The sequence below is a fragment of the Chrysochloris asiatica genome, unplaced genomic scaffold (genome assembly GCF_000296735.1).
Source record: "Chrysochloris asiatica unplaced genomic scaffold, ChrAsi1.0 scaffold00010, whole genome shotgun sequence".
NCBI lineage: Eukaryota > Metazoa > Chordata > Mammalia > Afrosoricida > Chrysochloridae > Chrysochloris > Chrysochloris asiatica.
Window position 1 is genome coordinate 17,868,211 of NW_006408528.1, and position 20,533 is coordinate 17,888,743.

Genomic DNA, 20,533 nt, shown 5'->3' on the forward strand with positions numbered 1-20,533 from the left:
GTTTTGTGCTTTAATGATTATGTAAAGGTTTTCGACTCTGTGGATCATGACAAATTATGGATAACATCGTGAAAAATGGGTGTTCCAGAATACTTACTTGTGCTCATGAGGAAACTGTCCATAGACCAGAGGCAGTTGTTAGAACAAGGGGATACTGAATAGTTTTAAATCATTTAGTTGACAGGTGTGTACCAGGGTTGTCTCCTTTCACCATACTCATTTAATCTGTATGCTGAGTAAATAATCAGATAATATGGATTATATGAAGAAGAACATGACATCAGGATTGGAGGAAAACTCAGTAACAAGCTGCAATATGCAGATGATAAACGGTACTTGCTAGAAGTGAAAAAGAGGACTTAAATACTTGCTGATGAAGTATGGCTTGAACCTCAATGTAAAGAAAGCAAAGGTCTTCAACTGGACCAATAAAAAAGTATCATAGAAAAGAGAAAGGATAGATGTTGTTGAAGACTTCGTTTTGCGTGGATCCACAATCAATATTCATGGACATAGCAGTTAAGAAATAAAAAGACATATTGTATTAGGTGAATCTGCTGCCCAAGACCTCTTCAAAGTGTTCAAGAGCAATGATGTCAGTTTAAGGACTAAGGTGAGCCTGACCCTACTATGGTATTTTCAATAGCCTCATATGCATGTTAAAGTTGGACAGTGAATAAGACTATAGAAGAATCTATGCCTTTGAATTATGGTGGTGGAAAGAATATTAAAAGTACCATTTGCCAGAAAAACAAACAAGTCTGTGTTGGAAGAAGTAAAACCAGAATGTTCCTTGGAAGCCTTGGATGGCAAGACTTCCTCTCTCATACTTTAGACATGTTATTAGGAGGGACCAGTTCCTGGAGAAGAACATCATGCTTGGTAAACTGTAGGGTCAGCAGAAAAGGGGAAGATCATCAATGAGATAGACTGGCACAGTGGTAGCATCAATAGGCTCAAATATAACAATTGTGATGATGGCACAGGACCAGGAAGTGTTTTGTTCAGCTGTGCACTGGGTCGCTATGAGTCAGAACCAACTCAGTGGCACCTAATGAGTAGCTACCGCCTCCACAGCACTTAACAGCAACAGCAGCAACAGCTTGCCTCAGTGCAGTGGAGTCCTTTAACTTTCCGAAGTATATGCTTATCATCATCGATGCTGGGATCCATAATAAACAGGAAAAAATGCGGAGAGAATTCAAGGGGAGACCATTTCTGCCAAGTCTAATCTATGTCCGATAGTTGTTATGCTTCTTTTCCCTGCATTCAAGTCAAGGGAAGAGGCATGCACCCTGACTAAATCAGTTAACACTGTTAAGAACTCGAAAAGCTGGACTGAAAAGCATTGAACAAGTCCACAGGGATCCTGGTTTCTGAGCTTCCTAAGAAAGTTCAGAAGGCTTAATTAGGAACCATCAAGGGAGTCCATTTTAGTCTACGATGGTACAGAATAGTCAAAAACTCTTGAGTTATCTATTCTCCTATGCTGCCTCTGAATTCTCCAAGATCAAATAGCCAATAGATCTAATCATCATATTATAGCAAACATTAAGGTGTAGAAACTAGGTAGTTATCAATTCCAAGACATATTTATACCAAAGGAAGGAACTAATAGTTAAAAAAAGCTCCAAGAAGTGTATTACAGAGGGTAGATATTCTTTAGAGGGTTTGAGAAAGGACCTTTTGTTGTTGTTTTTTAGTCCTAGCACACCATTATCAATTTCCCCTTATTTTTATTCCAAGGAAAAAACACAGAAATCAGTACTATTTAAAAGTATTTCCCTCAGTGGCTGTCTACCCTTTATCTAGTTTTCACAAGAGGTTCTGTACTGGACTCAGGAAAACGAGAGCATCATTACTGTATGTATTTATGGGGGGGGGGGGGGACTCTGCAAAGGTCAGTAGTCACAATTTTGGAGAGTCCCTTTATACAAAGTGGTTATTCAAGAGTAAATTTCAAACAAACAGATGCTTGTGAAATGACAGCATACAGTTTTCTGTCACATTTCCTTAAGAGTAGTAGTGGTGGTTGTGTGCTGTGGAGATGGTTCCAATGCACAGCTACCCTGTATAGCTTTTCTGAGGCTGTGAATTTTTACAGTAACAGAATGCTTCATCTTTCTCTCTCAAAGCAGCTGATAGAGTTGAACTGCTAATCCTGTGGTTAACAGCCCAACTCGTAACCTTGTGTTTAAGAGCCCCACGATGCTACCAGGGTTTCTTATACATAGGAGTACTCAAGTTCTTATTTAAAGTCATAGTCTCCAGAGATCAGTAGGGCTTACAAATAAACACACCTCTTTTGCACTACTGGCTGTTTTAAAATGATAATGTGTGGGTTTATGATACCTAACAATAACAACAACAGGGGAGCCAGAGGAGTTATGCTGGCACAGTGGTTTTGGCTGCTTACCAAAAGGTTGGTAGTTCAAACCCACCAGTTGCTCCTCAGGAGAAAGATGAGGCAGTCTACCTCCGGAAGAATCTGCAGGCTTGCAAACTGCCTGGGGCAGTTCTACCCTGTTCTATACGCTCTGTCTGAGTGAGGGTGGACTTGATGGCAATGTGTTCAGGAACCAGAAGTTCTATGATCTGTGAAATGTATGGATTAACTGTAACACCTCATGTAGACACAGACGTTTCCCTCGTTATTCAAACCCTATTCACTCTTTAAGAGTTCAGTTTGTTTTACTTCTTTATGAAGACTGTTTTTAAATTAATAATAATCTCTCTTTTCACTAGTGTCCTTTAACTTAATGTTATATCACACAATCTGGAGCTTGACAATAATTATATCACAATGTTGCTTTTAAATAAGGAGCCCTGGTGGTATAGTGGGTTACATGTTAGGCTACTAACCTCCAGGTCAGCAGTTCAAACCCATCAGATGCTCCTCAGGAGAAAGAGGAAGCTTTCTGTCCCTATAGAGATTTACAGCCTCAGAAACCCTATACAGGATCACTATGAATTGAAATTGCTGTAATGGCAGTGGGTTTGGGTTGGTTAAGCATTTCATACATTCTTTCTTCAAACAGACAAATACATGAGCATGTTTCTGAGAGTAGAAACTGTCAGTTTCCTTTTCTTCCATTGTAGCACCTAGTAGCAGTGTCTGCACACAGTTGACATTCCTTTTATGTGCAGTAAATGAATGAATGGGTTTACCTTTAGGATTCTGCAGTTGGTTCATCAGTTCCTGGAATTTTTCTTGGGCATCAGGCAAATCCATTTTATTAACTGCCAAAAGTGCTGGTTTAGTTTGAAGTTCCTTGTTGTACAACTCTAACTCCTTTAAGCCAAAAGAGAAAAACCAAATAATTAAATAAAATTATCCATATAAATTACTTCTTTGGTAAAGGCTTTGATAACGTCTTTATTTTATAAGCCTGTATAATCTATAACCTGTGCACATCTCTGAAATGCAATAACTTCTAACAACCACAAAACTGATTAACAAATGAAATTCAGAAAATGCTTGCTGGTTAAATCATTTGTTAGTGAAACATGAAGACATACGATATCCTAGATACAGCTGTGCTTTCATGATTCAAGTCACTATCTGGACTTCGGTACTCTCAATCTGATGTATGATGCTGTTATAGATTGAATTGTAGCTGCCCCGCTCCCTTCCCCCACATCCCCAAATGTGAAGTAAATCCTAACCTCTAGGAGCTCTGGTAGCGTAGTGGTTACGAATCGGGCTGTGAACCGCAAGGTCAGCAGTTCGAAACTACCAGCTGTACCGTGGGAGAAAGATGAGGCATTCTGCTCCCGTAAAGATTTACAGCCTCGGAAACCCTGTACAGGGTCGTTATGAGTCGGAATCGACTCGACGGCACTTAACAACAACAGTGCCTCTAGTTGGAGTCCTGATGTGGCACTGTGAGTTAATGCACTGGACCTCAAAGTCATTTGAACGACAAGATCAGTGGTTCAAGCTCACCAGCTGCTCCTTGGAAACCCTATATAGGGTGGCTATGGGTGGAACCGACTTGATAGCACTTAACAACAACAATGCCTGTAGTTGGAGTCCTAGTGTGGCGCTGTAGGTTAATGCACTGCAAGGTCAGTTTGAACCACAGGTTGGAAGTTCAAGATCACCAGCCTTTCCTGGGAAACCCTATACAGGGCACTTAACAACAACATAACTGTGGTTATAACCCCATTTGGGAATGGGTTGGCTTTGTTATGGTAATGAAGCACAATCAGTGTTTTGAGTTTTTTTCTTTTGGAGTCCTGGTGAGGCACTGTAAGATAAGTACTGGATTGCTAACCCTAAGCTCAGCAGTTCAAATCTATCACCTGCTCCTCAAAAGCCCTGTAACTACCTCACAGAATTCTGTAAAGACTAAAAGAGATAACTCAAGTAAAGGGCTTGTGTTAGCCACTGTTATTGTTTAAAAATACTTACTGAATCCTCACCTCATGGAATAAGGAAACTAAGCAATAAAGTAGGCAATCACAACTGACTTTGATTGATGAGTTCTAGGACAGGGTATGTGGGGTGCTGTGATAACACAAAGGAAACCTAACTAGATTAGCAGAGGCAGGACAGAGCTCCTGAGGAGATCCACATTTAAGGTGAGACCTGAAGAATGTGTGTGAGTCAGAAAGAAATGAGGGTAAGAAGGTAAGAGAAATCCAGGAAGTCTAATATGGCTGGAATGTAAACTATAATGGGACAGGGGAGCTCAGAGTGGTTAGTGATGAAGCTATTGAGATAGGTAGGGCCTCAGTCCTGCCAATGCTCATAAACCACACACCTGTAAACATTAACCTAAGAGCAATGGAGGGCCACAGAAGTTTTAAATAATAAGACCTAGCTTAGTTCTTTCACAAAGTAGATGGATTGGAGAGAAGTGAGTTGAGAAGCAGGAAGACCAGATGGAAAGGACTTATACTCCATTCCAATGAAAGGAGTTGATGAGTTGAACACTGTGGATGAAGACAAGTAGATGGGCTTTAGGAATATTTAATACAATTGACAGGGCTTGATGTATGTGGTAATAAAATAGAATCAAGACAACTACCCTGTAAAGTTTTGGGGAAGGCTGGTAAGAAAAGAAAAATGAGTTTAGTTTTATACATATTAAGTTTAAGGTGTATATAGGACATTCAATCAAAATGTCCACTAGGTCTAAAGTTAGAACAAAAGATCTGGGTTTCAGACACAGTGGGAGTCTTCAGCATTTTAACTGTAACTTAAAAACCAAACCCACTGTCATTGAGTTGATCCTGTCCCACAGCAACCCTACAGGACAGAGCAGAAATGCTGCCTCGGGATCCGAGGCCACCAATCTTTATGGCAGCAGATTGCTTCATCGTTCTCCTGCAGAACGGCTGGTGGGTTTGAACTGTGGACCTTTCAGTTATCGGCCCAATGTTTAAGCACTGGGCCAACAGAGCTCTATTTTAACTTTAGTTGAGTCCATTTCTGGCTGACAGTGACCCAGTATTACAGTTACACTGGTTAGCAGCTGAGCACTGAACTGTGACATCACTAGAGCTCCTTAACTGAAGTGCTTGCTACAAGTGGGTCAGTTATTTAAGAATTGTAGGGCAGAACTCTGAAGAATGATATTTGAAGAATGAACAGAAAAAAGCCTAAAAATAAGTTGATAAATAGACTCAGAATAGGCTAAAAGCTAGGAGTCAAGAAAGGAGAATGCTTCGAGCAGAGAGAGAGTTACATGCTTGAGTTCAAATAAGAAAAAGTCTGAGAAATATCTAATAGGGATTAGAAAGAGAGTAATAGGCAAATGCTGAAGAACTGGAGATAGTTAAGTACAGATAATTCAACTGCCATCAAAGGTTATCTGGGATATGTAATTATTTTAATTATCATATTATTCTTAAATCCTACATGCACATACATTAGACCAGACACAAAACATATGAAAGCAGAAAACCTACTTTTGTAAGCAGTAATATAGTTTGAAAGGCAGTTCTGTATTGAGTTTGGGGAGAAAGTCGAAATCCAGAAATATCAACCTAATAAAAAGAAAAATTGACAGCCTTTAACATAAGAACCACAACTATACATTTCTGTGTTTCAAAATGTTTTAGCCTCTCAAGCTGAAAATAATTTCTCAATCTATACTAATAATTTCAGAAGCTTAAATAAGAAAAACTAAGTTGTCAAAATAATGATAACTTTTGGTAAAATGCAGTCATTAATAAACTAAGAAACTAGTAAAGATTTAACAATTATACTAATAAAGACAATCTCATACTCTCATCTGAACTGTTATTGGACTAACATATACTACTTTATCTTCAAAGCTTATCACTACATAAATTTTGAAAACTTAATTCATTGATTCCACATTCATTTAAACATTAAATTGGCATGCAAATGACTTACAACAAAAAGTAGTTGTTTAGTTCTTTCTATATGCTTCAGGAATTTGTGGCCCATTCCTTTGTTAATATGTGCTCCTTCTATTAAGCCTGGAAGATCAGCTACTGATATCTAACACAAAGTTAAAACATTAGAAGAAAAAGAAAACATTAAAAAATGAGTACAATCATATCCAAAAGTTTTCATGATATTTCAAATACAGTTCCTACTTCATGATTACCACTTCATCTTTAAAAATGTCAAGATTCATTTATGGCAAAACAAATTTATTAAGAACTGAAATCCTTTGATAATAGTAGTTAAAATCCTATTTTTACTTACTAATTAATCTAACAATCCTTAGAATTCCACATATTGTTCAATAAGAACTTTTTATAGGATATCAACTTCTACAATCTAAATTCTTAAGTCTCCCAGGCTTTTAAATAACAAGCATAGTTGTATAGTTGCAAATTAGAAATTCTATTTAGAATTGTTTGGCACTATTATTCTGTTCTCTGTTCATATTATACCAGGAGGACTACTGGCCATTCTAGTAAAGGGGTAAGTGTCCTGCTCTTTTTTCAGGTAAGAGTTATCTCCCTCATTCTACATGTGTGGTTTTCATTGCGTATCACAATCACCTCGGACACTTAAAAAAAAAAAAATGGTCCCTAAACCCAGACTACCGGTGTGGTGCTATAGGATAAGTAAACACTGACTGCTAACCACAAGGTCGGTGCATCAAACCCATCAGCCACTCCTAAGAAACCCTATATTGCTGGGTTACAGTCTTCCTGACTATTTTCAAAAGTATCCGAGGCAATTGAAAATACAAGTTTGACCAGGTAAACTGTTCTGAATTACCCATTTTTCCACAATGTTATTCATAGTTTATCATGGTCAACACAGAAAAAAGTCTTTGCATAGTCAATAAATCACAAGCAAACATCTTTCTGGTATTTTCTGCTTTTAGCCAAGAATCTTCTGATGTCAGCAATGATACCCTTAATTTCAAATCCTCTTCTGAATTAGGCTTGAATTTCTGGTAGCTCTCTGTTGATATATTATTGCAACTATTTCTTATTTATCTTCAGCTAAATTTGACTTGCATGTGATAGTAAGATATTGTTTGGTTATTTCCACATGCTGTTGGGTCACCTCTTTGGAGTGGGCACAAATATGGCTCTTTTTTTTTTTAATCAGTTGGCTGCACAGCTGTCTTGCAAATTTCTTGGCATAGAAGAGTGCTTCATTAGTTGAAAGATTTCAATTCGTAATCTGTCAAGTCCTAGAGGCTGTTTTTCGCCAGTACCGTTTAGTGCGGCTTGGACTCTGTCCTTCAGTACCAGTGGTACCCTATGATACCTTTTGAAATGGCTGAACATTTCTTTTTGGTACAGCGACTCTGTATTCCTGTAGATTGTTGTATTGGGTAGTGCTGACAGTTTTTCAATGCTAAGTCTTCCTTACACTTCAAAGTGCAAAGGATATTTTTCCATGTTTGTAAATCTCTTTCAATTTCTTGTTGTAACAGTTTGTAGTTTTCTTTATATAAGTCTTGTTATTCTGGTTAGGTTTATTCCTAAGTGTTTCATGTGTTGGGTGACTATTGTAAATGGTATTGTTTTCCTATTCAGAGCTGTCTTTAGGATAGAGAATCCAACTGATTTTTTCATATTTATCTTATAACCTGCCACTTTGCTGAATCTTTCAATGAGTTTCAATACTGTTTTTATTGAGTCTTTAAGATTTTCTATGTATGGTGGTTATGGTGGTGATGTGCTGTGGAGTCAGTTCCGATTCATAGCGACCCTGTGCAGGGTTTCTGAGGCTGTAAATCTTTACAGGCATAAAAAGCCTCCTATCTTTCTCCCACAGAGCAGCTGGTAGTTTCAAACTGCTGACCCTGAAGTCAGCAGCCCAATTCATAACCCCTACGCTACCAGATAAGATCATATAATCTACAAAAAAAAAAAATCTACTTTTTTGTCAATTTGGATGCCTTTAATTTCCCTTTCTTGCCTTATAGCTCTGGCTATGATTTAAAACACAATATTGAATAGGAGTGTTGATAAAGTGCTTCTTGTCTGGTTCCTGTTCACAAAGGGTATACTTTCAGTTTCTCTCCACTGAGAGTAACATTGGCTGTCAGATGTGTGTATGTGCTCTTACTTTTATGCTGTTTTCAAAGGGCATTTGAAATTAATAAGTTGTTGTTCTTGAAAAATTGTATCATGAATTTCCAGCATCATTTCTATAATAACCAACGTCATATTTTCTAACTACTGATCCTTCCTCTTTGTTTTCTGCATTTTAAATAACCAATAATTATTAATGCATCTTGATTACATGATCAATTTCAGACTGAAAAGGTTGGGAGATTTTTAAAATTTCATTATCACTGGCTTTCATGGTTAATGAATAAATTTGAATAATAGTGGTATTAACTAGTTTTCCTTGTAGGGGTATGGCTATTATCCTTTCAGATAACATTTTACTGTGAGACAGATTTTGAAATGTTCTTTTTGATGATTAATGTGATGCCATTTCCTCTTCCATATGTCATTCTCAGTACAATAAATCACAAGATTGTCTCATCCAAAATAGTTAATACCAGTCCATTTCAGCTCACTAATGCCTAGGATATCGATCTTCAAGTGTTCCATTTCACTTTTGACAATTTATAATTTTCCTAGATTCACACTTAGTATATATATTCCATGTTTCATTTATTAATGGATGTTTATAATGGTTTCTACTCATTTTGAGTTGTATTTCATCAGCAAATTAAGGTCCCGAAAGCTTTGCTCAGTTCATGTCATTTTAGTAAGTTTATTTGAGGAGGCAGCTCTTTCCTAGTTATATTATTTTGAGTGTCTTTCAAACTGAGGTACTTTCAAATCTTCCAACCCTGTATCTGACAATGTTCTGCTGCTATTTATAAGGTTTTCAGTGGATATACATTTAGAAGTAGTCCACCTCTCCTTCTTCCTAGCTTTAGTCTGGAAGTTCCACTCTAACCTGTCCACCACAAATGACTTTGCTGGTATTTCAAATGATAGTGGCATCGCTTCCAGCAGCAAAACAATACACAACAGTGGCAGATGAGTGGTGAAAACCTACACAGGGTCGCTATGAGTCAGAAGTGACTTGATGGCACTTAGCAACAACAACAGGCCCTATGCTCAAGAAATTTGGATTCCACACCAGCCCAGGCACTATTTATTATTTATAATTGTTACAGGAGTATATCCTATTACAGCCTAGAAAGTACTCAGGCTATTCTTTAAAGCAATAAGAGAAGAGAAACACTGTTCCATGGTTAATGAATTCAGTCTCAAAGGAAGTTGTGCCTATCAGACAGTGCACTGTATACAACAGAGAGCTTGTTCCAAACTTTTTTTAGGTTCTTTACTGATTTCCTTAAGGAGTCTTGGTAGATCAATAAACCTTAGGCTGCTAATCGCAAACAGTTCAAAATCTCCAGCTGTTCCATAGGAGCAAGACGAGCCTGTCTACTCCCATGAAGAGTTAGTCTCAGAAACCTACAGGAGTTCTATTCTGTCCTTTAGGGTCACAATGATTTCATTTAAAAATCGGCTAAAAACCGCATTCTCTTTTCTTCCAAATATTGTTCTCTGTATTAATATTAGAGTCCTGGCATGGTGTTCTAGGATAAGCAATGGACTGTTAAGTGTACGACTGGCAGTTCAAAACCACCAGCTGATCCTCGGAAACCACAGGGTTGCTAACTCGACAGCACTTAACAACAAACAACACAGTAATACCATCCAATATTTATAAATCTACTTACTATGTAATAACATATAATTTTTGAGGTCTTCTCATTTTTCATAGCTACATCATTATTATAAATAAATATAAGCCTACTATTTCTTTTTAATTAATCCATAGGATCATATTTCTATTATTGAATGAACTTGTTGTTGTTGTTGTCAGATGCCATCGAGTTGGAACTGACTCATAGTGACCCCATGCACAGCAGAATGAAACAATGTCCAATCCTGGGCCAACCTCACTACTGCTGCCACACTTGACACCATCAATGATGCCACCTGGCCAATCCATCTCGTTAGGGGTCTTCCTCTTTTTCTCTGACCCTCCACCTTACCCAGCATGACATCCTTCTCCAGAGACTGTTTCCTCCGGACAATATGTCCAAAGTATGAGAGATGAAGATTAGCCATCCTGGCCTCCAAGCAGCACTCTGGCTGCACTTCTTCCAAAACAGATCTATTGGTTCTTTTGGCAGTCCATGGCACTTTCAGTATTCTCCTCCAACACCACAACTCAAAGGCATCAATTCTTCTACGATCTTCCTTATTCACTGTCCAGCTTTCACATCCATATGAGGTTATTGAAAATACCATGGCCTGGGTCAGGCGCACCTTAGTCCTCAAGCTGACATCTCTGCTCTTCAATACTTTAAAAAGTTCCTGTGCAGCAGATTTGCCCAATGCAATACGTCGTCTGATCTCTTGACTGCTGCTTCCGTGAGTGTTGATAGTTAATCCAAGAAGAATGAAGTCCTTGACAACTTCAATCTTTTCTCCATTGATAAGAATGTTGCTTATTGGTCCAGTGGTGAGGATTTTTGTTTTCTTGACATTGAGATGTAATCCATATCGAAGGCTGTGCTTATTCTTTTTATTATTTAGTAACTTACTTTTTGTTGAGACTATGCATAGCAAACCATATACCAATTTCAGTGACATTCATTCTTCGAGCTGTGGAACTATTCTCATCCCCCTTTCCTGAGCTATTCCTCCCCATGAACATAAACTCACTGATCCCTAAGTTTCCTATCCAACCTATTTGACCATATGCAGATAAATATTAAATGAGCACAATGCTCAAAGCACATATTCTTTACTAGTTAAGTTAAACAACTGTTCAATTTTAAGATTATATCAAGGGATATTTTTGGCTTAAAGTTTAAGGATTATGTCAGGTCAATACGTTGGGCTTCATCCAAGTTGGAATCCAAGAGAATTTGAAACCTGTTCTGCATTTTCTCCCTTTTGATCAGGATTATTCTACAGAATCTTTTATCAAAATGTTCAGTAATGATGTTGTTGTTGTTATCAAGTGCAGCTGAGCTGGTATTGACCCATGGCAACCCTGTATAGAGTTTCTGAGGAGCAGCTAGTGAGCTTGAACTACCAACCTTGCAGTTCAAATGACTTTGCAGCCCAGCGCATTAACCCACAGCACCACACCAGGACTCCATAGCCAGGCACCATTCATTTCCTTTGGTCTAATGGCAAAGGAGTATGTTTATCCTTCCACACTGAGTGACTGCTCCAGAAAGTATGTCAATTACATTAACATCAGTGCACGGTTAGTAATACTTGTTTCTTCACAGGCCTGTGAATCATGACTACATTTAAAAAGGGATGAACTGCTGCTGCAGCTTGCTGTAAAGCTGATTCTGACTTACAGCGACCCTACATAGGGTTTCTGAGGCTTTAAATCTTTACAGGAGCAGAAAACCTCATCTTTCTTCCACAGAGCAGCTGTTAGATTTGAACTGCTGACCTTATGGTTAGCAGCCCAACACATAATCAATCCACTAGCTACCAGGCTCCTTAGGTATGAAGTTTTGTAGTTAAGTGCTGTCAAGTTGGTTCCGACCCATAGCGACCCTATATAGCGTTTCCGAGGAGTGACTGGTGAGCTTGAACTGCCAAACTCGCAGTTCAAACAGCTTTGCACTCTAGTGCATTAACCCACAGCACCACACCTGGACTCCAGGTATGAAGTAGTCACTTAAATTATGCTTTAATTATTCATGGTGCTGAACATTTTCCCCCAAAATGATCATTTACTACTTTAATTCATCCTAGGTAATTGTTCAAGGAGTTCTGGTAGCATAGTGAGTTATGAGTTGGGCAGTTAACCTCAAGGTCTGCAGTTTGATGTGGCTTTCTACTCTTGAAAGGATTTACAGCCTCAGACCCTATACAGGGTCACTAAGAATTAGAACCAAATCCATGACAGATAACCACCACCACCACAAGTAATTGTTCATTCATCTCATTTGGCTATTCAATTTGTTTTAATTTTTAGGTCAAGAATAAGCATTTACTTACATTATATATGAGAAGATTTCTAAAAGGTTGTGGAGAAATTCCACTATCTTTTAGTTCCATTTTTTCATAACCTTTTTGAAGTTATAGATCTTTTTACTCTCGTTTTTATTTTTTGATTCTCTCCAATTATATATAAGGTCTGTAAGTTATTTCTTACCAAATAAAAACACATATCCAAAGTGTTGTTGTTTTTTTTTTTCAAAGATAGAATTATAATAGAATCACTACCTTGAACTTCACAAAATATCTTCAAGAAATAATAATCAATCATCAAATATGGCAGTAACATACAGACTTGCAATTACAAGAAACAGATTAAGGAAGTAAAGATATGTGATATCGTAGTGAAAAACTGGTCCTAATCTTTGGAAGTATAAGAAGTTGATTTTTTTATACAATATTTTATTGCAATATGGTTAGCAGAATTCGTTTCAATATGGCATTACTTATCAAAAAACAAATCTTGCTACTTCTCTCCCACTAAAATCAAAGACAGGTAAATTTCAGGAAATTCAAGTATTCAAAAGCCAGGAGCCCTGAATGGTGCAAATGGTTAAGTGCTAGACTATTAGCTGAAAAGTTGGCTGTTTGAACCCACGCAGAAGCATCTCAGGAGACAGGCCTAGTAAATTGAATCTGAAAGTTCTATGGAACAGTTCTACTCTGCATACATGGGATCATCATGAATTGGAACGGACATGATGGCAACTAGCAACAAACAACCAAAAGCAAATACTCCTACTTCTAACCAAACGCCTTACTTTAAAAATACTCACCTGTTTAAAATCATTATACATAATCTTTCCAAGTTCAGGCTTTAACGTCGTAACTAAAACAATAACAACAATAATAAATTAAAACTAGAATAAAGGCTGGTAGTCTGAAAATTAGTTTTATGCATAGAATAAATATTTCTTTTTCAATTTAGATTATATCCATGTTAGGAATTTTAGGGATTACTTAGTTTAACACCAATAAATATACTTCATTTTGCTTAGATACATAATCAATGTTCATGGAAGCAGCAGGACTGCCTGTATTCTTCATATCTCATCATTCTTCCTCAAAGAAGTCTAAAGTAGTCACCTCCATTTTTTCACAAAACCTTATTATTCTTTAGTGATATACAAGTCTTCAGTTATATACAAGGGGGCTATAGAGTTACGAATCAGGCTGCTATGCTCAAGGTTGGCAGTTTGAAACTACCAGCTGGTCCATGAGAGAAAGATGAGGTCTTCTGCTCCCATAAAGATTTACAGCCTCAGGTATATGCCATGGAGTCAGTTCCCACTCATAGTGACCCTGTACAGGATTTCCGAGGGTGTAAATCTTTACGGGAGCAGAAAGCCTCATCTTTCTGCTGCAGAATAGCTGGTAGTTTCAAACTGTTGACCATGACATTAGCAGCCCGATTTATAACCACTACACTACCAGAGCTCCTTTGACACAGGGTAGATGCTTATAAAATTATAACTGCACCAAATAAATGGTTATGAAGCAGGGAAATACAATAAATACTACAAACTAACAGGTATAAGGAACTTTTTCTGAAGGTTTCAAATGTTAGTGTGAAATGAATGGTATCCTATCTACAAAAGCGTCTTCAAACTAAGGATACCCCAAAGTTGTCGTTTTATTTAAGCTCAGAGAAATATTAGTTTTAAAAAATTTACCTCCATAAAATAAAATAGACAATCAAATTAAACTTACACACGTAATCTGCAATCACAGGTTTTGCATGAGAAACCCGACTTAGCAAAGAGGATTTTCCAGCATTTGGGAATCTGAAATGAGATAATCAAAGATAAATGACAAGTATCAGGATCATAGTACTTGCTTACCTCTGAAATTCTAACAATTCTAGACCTCTTTAATAGATCTAAAATTAAGTTTTATATAGATAAAAAATTACCTTGAAAAAGTTGAGAAACAAAATACACTTACAAAGATGGAAATGACATATTCATGCTGGACACTAAATATGCTACAATAATGAGAGAATAAAGTAATTGTCATAAACCGAATGGACACACAGCTCATACCAATACTGAGGATTATGTGTTTGAGAATGGCACAGCAGTGGGCAATAACAGTTCGTTCTGTTAGACCTAAGATCACCAAGAATCAGAATCCACAACAACAAAGCAATTGCTTAGTCTAACTATGAGAAAAAACAAACAAAGTTGGAATCCACAGAAAAATAGAAAGAAACTAATAAACAAAAAAACGACTTGCAATCTTATGATCTCTGGACAAACATTGATATAATAATCCCACTGCCACTGGGTCACTTCTGATTCATTGTGACTCTGGTTAGAAGCAGAAAGCGTCATGTTCTCCTGCACAGGCTGTGGGTTTGAACTGCTGACATTACAGTTAGTAATCCAGTGCTTATTCTACAGTGCCACCAGGGCTCCACTGATATAATTGTTGTTATAAAGTGTATGGCATGGGTTCTACTCATAGCAACTCCATACATGATATCTGAGAAGCTACTGGTGGGTTTGAACTGCTGACCTTGTGGTTAGCAGTGCAGTGCTTTTCCAACAGTACCACACTAAGTGATCCCCAATACTTAAATTCGTCTAAGTCTCTTTTGAATTAGATTCATTCAACCCCATATTTCCTCTTCGCAATTTTTAAAAAAATTTTTAAATTAAAGAAACTGGGTTATCTGTACAAGGACTTTTTTCCCAGTCTGGACTTTGCTCCTTTGCATTCTCATGGCATCATTTAATCTGCTCCTTTGCCCCTGCATTTCCTATAAATTGATGGTTGGATATAAAGACTTGCTTAGATTCTTTAAAAAAATAATAAAGACCATCTCATAGTTGACTGTCCTCTTAAAACTGAATAACACAAAGTGAACACCTTTCAAGGGTAAATCATAATGTTGTTGTTGTTGTTGTTAAGTGCCGTCGAGTCGGTTCCGACCCATAGCGACCCTGTACAGGGTTTCCGAGGGTGTAAATCTTTACGGGAGTAGAAAGCCTCATCTTTCTCCCGCGGAGCGGCTGGTAGTTTCGAACCGCTGACCTTAAGGTTCGCAGCCCAATTTGTAACCACTACGCTACCAGAGCGTAAACTCAAGGTTCACAGATTAAACCCACCCAGCAGTGCCACAGAAGGCCTGCTTCTGTGAAGATTACAGCCAAGAAAACACGAAGGAGTAGCTCTTCACTAGGAATTGGAATCAACTCACTAGCAACAGGCTTGGTTTTTTGTTCTTGGTTTTTGTTCTGGTTGGCTGGTTGTTTTAGGGAGACAGAACAGCTAAATATCAGTGTTCAATGAAAGAATGAAGGCTAGCAGAAAAAGCATTGTAAGGTAGACAGAGCTAAGAACAGATCCTAAGTAGAGACTAGAAAGATAGAAAATCAGTTACAACAAGATTCAACTTAATGTTCAGCAGTGTTAAATTTGATGTTTAAGATTACATTGCTCTCCAATATTTTGATAGATACCTCAATACCTCTAGTAAGACTTATAAAAATATGTTAACCATTTTTTTCAACCTTTTTATTTCCTTTTAAAAACATGGTTTATTTGGGTTTCTAATTTTTTCCTTAGTATCTGGTAGCATTCTTAGACCTTCTTACCAACCATACTACATCTGGGTGATTTTTTTCATTCTTCATCCATTCTGTAACATACTGACAGATCTATTCTCAATTGCTATGATCATCCTTTTATAAATGAATTCTAACTATGAAACTCTATGTTGACGTTATGAAAATAGCTATATTTAGCAATATTTTCTCAAAGTACACATACAATATCAAATTCCATAAACTAGAAACATTCTAACCCCAAATAATTATTTTACATTTATTTCCTGCTCATGAACTATCTCTCTAGAATTATAATAATAAAAGCATGAATGATACTTACCCCACTAGACCTACATCAGCTATAAGTTTTAGATCTAGGTAAATTATTCGTTTCTGTCCTTTCAATGGTAAGAAATTTGTAAATAATTTACCACCAAGACCTCCTTCAGCTACCAGAATTCTGTCCTTCTCTTTATTGAGTTCTCCTTAAAAAGAGAGACAAAGATACTTACTTACAGCAAAAGTACTAAATGTATGACAACCCAATTCACAAACTGAAAGCTCTATTAACCTATAGGATTAAATTCATATTTAGAGTTTGGCCCTGAAAAAACTTCTGCAAAATGTTGAAAAGAGAGTAACTAATGTTTTAAAATCAGTACTCTTATATCTTCAAAATCATTTTAAATACAGAACATATAAGAAAAAAAATAAATCTCTTTTACAAATTCATAGTGGAAACTGTTATTGTTAAATATTCTTTTGCAACTCAAGAGAAGCTATTTGTCACCATCCCACAAACAGTTTTGGAAAATGTATTATTTACAACTTTAGAAACTAGAGTACACTCACCTATAATTTTACCATTTTCATCAGATACTGAAATGCCCACAGGTACAGGAATTTCCCGGTCTTTTCCTTTGGAGCCTTTCAGTGCACTAACCCTATCAAAAAAAACACCTCAATTAAAAGAAAATTCACTAAGTTAAATGGTTCATGTTTTAAGCAAATACAAAGGTTTATAAAGAAAGCTATCAATCAACTCTTCCAGTTTTAATTTTTAGAAGGAGATGAGTATTTAGAAGAATATTAAATGACCAAACGTAAGTAGGAAACTAAAATATCCCTAATTATTTATCTGCATTTCACACTATAGTTCATAAAAATGGTAATAAGTAATGATTTAAGTTGCCAATCTAATTACTGGAATTTATTTTAACCCACTGTTGTTGTTGCAGGTGCCACTGAGTTGGTTCCCACTCATAGTGACCCTATGCACAAGAGGATAAACACTGCCCAGTCCTGCACCACCCTCACCAGTGTTCGTCTGGGCCCACTGCAGCTGCTGCTGTGGCAATCCATCTCCTTGGGGTGGGGGGGGTGGAGGGGTGGGAAGGTTCTTCTTGTTTGCTTTTTCTTTTTATCTCAACTTTACCATGCATGATATCCTTCTCCAGGGCCTAAGCCCTCCTGATAACATGTCCAAAGTATTAGAGATGAAGTTTGGCTATCCTGACTTCTAAGGAGCATTCCGACTGTATTCTTCCAGCACAGATTTGTTTTTTCTTCTGGCAGTCCATGGTACTTTTAACATTCTTCTCCAATGTCCTAATTCTACAGTCTCAAAAGACATCAATTCTACGGTCTTTCTTATTGACTGGCCAACTTTCACATGCATATGAGGCTACTGAGAATACCATACCTTAGTCCTTAAACTGATATCTTTGCCTTGAACACTTATGTCTTTCCTGCTTCCATGAGTGATGATTGTGGAACCAAGCAAAATGAAGTCTCTGACAACTTCAACCTTTTCTCCATCTATCATGATGTTACTTATCAGTCCAGTTGTGAAGATTTTGGTTTTGTTTACATTGAGGTTTTAGTCCATCTCAAGGTTGTAGTCTTTTATCTATTTTAACCCGTAATAAACTAAAATCTTGTGTGACTAAAATAAAAAGATCACTGTTACTGCAATACAAATAAACCAGAAAACCCCCCCAGAAAATCCATTCAATAAACAAGCTTTTTAAAAACCAACCTCTAATGAATAGACTTTCTTTATAGGAGGCTAATTTGGCTACTTTCAGACTACTCATGGGAGAATAAACTGATATAAACTTCTTGACAGGCAATAGCACAGTGCTTCTTTTAAATGGGCATATCCTTTAATTTAGTAATTTCATTTTTGGAAATTTATCCTAAAAAAAAAAAAAAAAAAATTCCCATAGTTTTGTCCCTATGTTATCTTCCAATAACTTATAGAGGTTAAGGTTTAACACAGAAGGATTGTCTGGGCAAATTATTGAATGATGCAGAAAAGCATCAAAAAAAAAAAAAAAAGAAAAAAAGAACCTAAAAAAAATTCACTGGCAACCATGTAAAATAGCATGCACACAGAGATGTATAATTGTGGCTCTAACAGCCATCAACAATAGCGTAAGTAGATGAATACTAAATAGTTTTCCCCCATACTATAATACTATACAGTCAATCTGAACAACTTTTGACATGGAGAAAAATGTTAAGTGATAAAATTAGGTTGTAAAATACTGTGTTCTTAATTTTATACCCCAAAATTTTACACACCCACATATATAACCGCATTTATGTTAACACAGAAAAGCATGAAGACTCAAAAAAAGGTTAATATTCGTTTTCTGTAGGGGAGGAACTATAGGTAATTGACTTTTTCTTCCTTTTTAACTTTTGTATATGAGCTGATATTTTTACAGTGAACTTGAAACATTTTATAGAGATAAAAAAAAAAAAAGAAAAATTCACAAAAACCAGATTAGCTAGTACACAAAGAGATATTGATAACAGCCACACTATTACAGCTATCATATAACCCTGAGTTACCATCAAGTCAATTCCAACTCACAGCAGAGAGGAACTGCTCTGCAGGGCTGCAGGGTGCAGTGCTAAAATACATGGCTGCTAGCGAGACAATCAGTGGTGTGAACCCACAAACTGATTCCACAATACAAACACCTGGCGATCTGCTTCTGTGAAGAATACAGCCTAGAAAACCCTACAGGGCAGTTCTACTCTGGCACATGGGTTTGCTGTGAGCAGATAGTCAAAAGCACCTAACAACAATCTTTACAGAAGCAGGCTGCCACATCAGTCTTCCAAGGAGGAGTTGGTGGGTTCAAACCATCAACCTTTTGGTTAGTAGCTGAGTGCTTTAACCATCGAGTCACCAGCACTCCTAATACTACTTACCAGAAACTATTGAAAGCTTTACATAAATTAATTTAATGAAATACTCATGACATAACAATCCTGTGAAATAGGTACTATTATCCCTATTTTAATAATAGTACTTTTTCACAGGTTTGTCATGAGTATTCATTAAATTAATTTATGTAAAGCTTTTAATAGTTTCTGGTAAGTAGTATTAGGAACCTTGGTAACTCGATGGTTAAGGCACTTAGCTATAAGGAGCTCTGGTAGCATAGTGGTTACAAATCGGGCTGTGAACCGCAAGGTCAGCAGTTCGAAACTGACAGCTGTTGTGCGGAAGAAAGATGAGGCTTTCTACTCTTGTAAAGATTTCCAGCCTCGGAAACCCTGTACTGTGTCGCTATGAGTTGGAACCGACTCCACGGCACAAAACCACCACAACCACTGTTATTCCTATTTTACAATTGAGGAAACAGAAACCTTCATACAGATCCTGAATATTTACAAAGAACTCAACATTTTGAAGACATTGGTTTCGTCACAGGAATAGCTTTCCATTTTCAACTACAACTCACAAAACGGGTAGTCCTAGACTTATGATGTATTACAGTTACAACAAACCGTACTTATAACCAACCATTTTTACATGATTTGTGTATTTTTATTGTATATATTAAAATACATCATAAGTTTTATATAGGGTCTCCCATACCCAAATACAAATAAAGTTCAAATTTATAGATACTGATTATAAAAAGCAGTAATTATGAAAACCAAAAAAAATTTAAATGATGTCTTCGACTTATCTCAGAATCAACTTCTGACAGTCATTGAAACAGAACCCCACTAAAAGTTGAGGACTACATCAGGACCCAGGACATTCATTTATATATAATATTTAAATCAATTTAAAGTTTTATGGAACAACATTTACAAAGTGTGTGATACATGTTTCCTATTCTACTTTATTTCATTTAAAAAAAATTCTACTAAACTTATTTTACAATCCTAATGTAATTTTTTCTCTTCAGCTGTTGGACCTCCTCATTTCTTCCATTTGCTTTAGCATATCTATGCTGGAGAGCAAGTTTCAGTGTCTTTTCTGACATCCACTGACCTTTTCCTTCATTGTCTTCTTAATGACTTTTTGCTTTCTTCATGTATGATGTTCTTGATGTCATCCCACAACTCGTCTCGTCTTCTGTCTTTAGTGTTTAATGTTTCAAATCTGTTCTTCAGATGATCTCTAAATTCAGGTGGAATATATTCAAGGTCATAGGTCATATTTTGGCTCTCGTGGACTTGTTTTCATTTTCTTCAGCTTCAGTTTGAATTTG

At 36.9% G+C, this 20,533-nt stretch overlaps 1 protein-coding gene across 1 annotated transcript in view; it reads right to left on the bottom strand.

Moving 5' to 3' along the window:
- The window catches only part of GTPBP10 (GTP-binding protein 10 (putative)), a 32,409-nt gene that overhangs the window by 3,338 nt on the left and 8,538 nt on the right, over positions 1-20,533 (bottom strand). Inside the window, 7 exon segments of the mRNA XM_006878256.1 lie at positions 3,169-3,292; positions 5,917-5,994; positions 6,368-6,475; positions 13,236-13,288; positions 14,170-14,243; positions 16,351-16,495; positions 16,863-16,954. Coding sequence (XP_006878318.1) covers positions 3,169-3,292; positions 5,917-5,994; positions 6,368-6,475; positions 13,236-13,288; positions 14,170-14,243; positions 16,351-16,495; positions 16,863-16,954 — 674 coding nt within the window.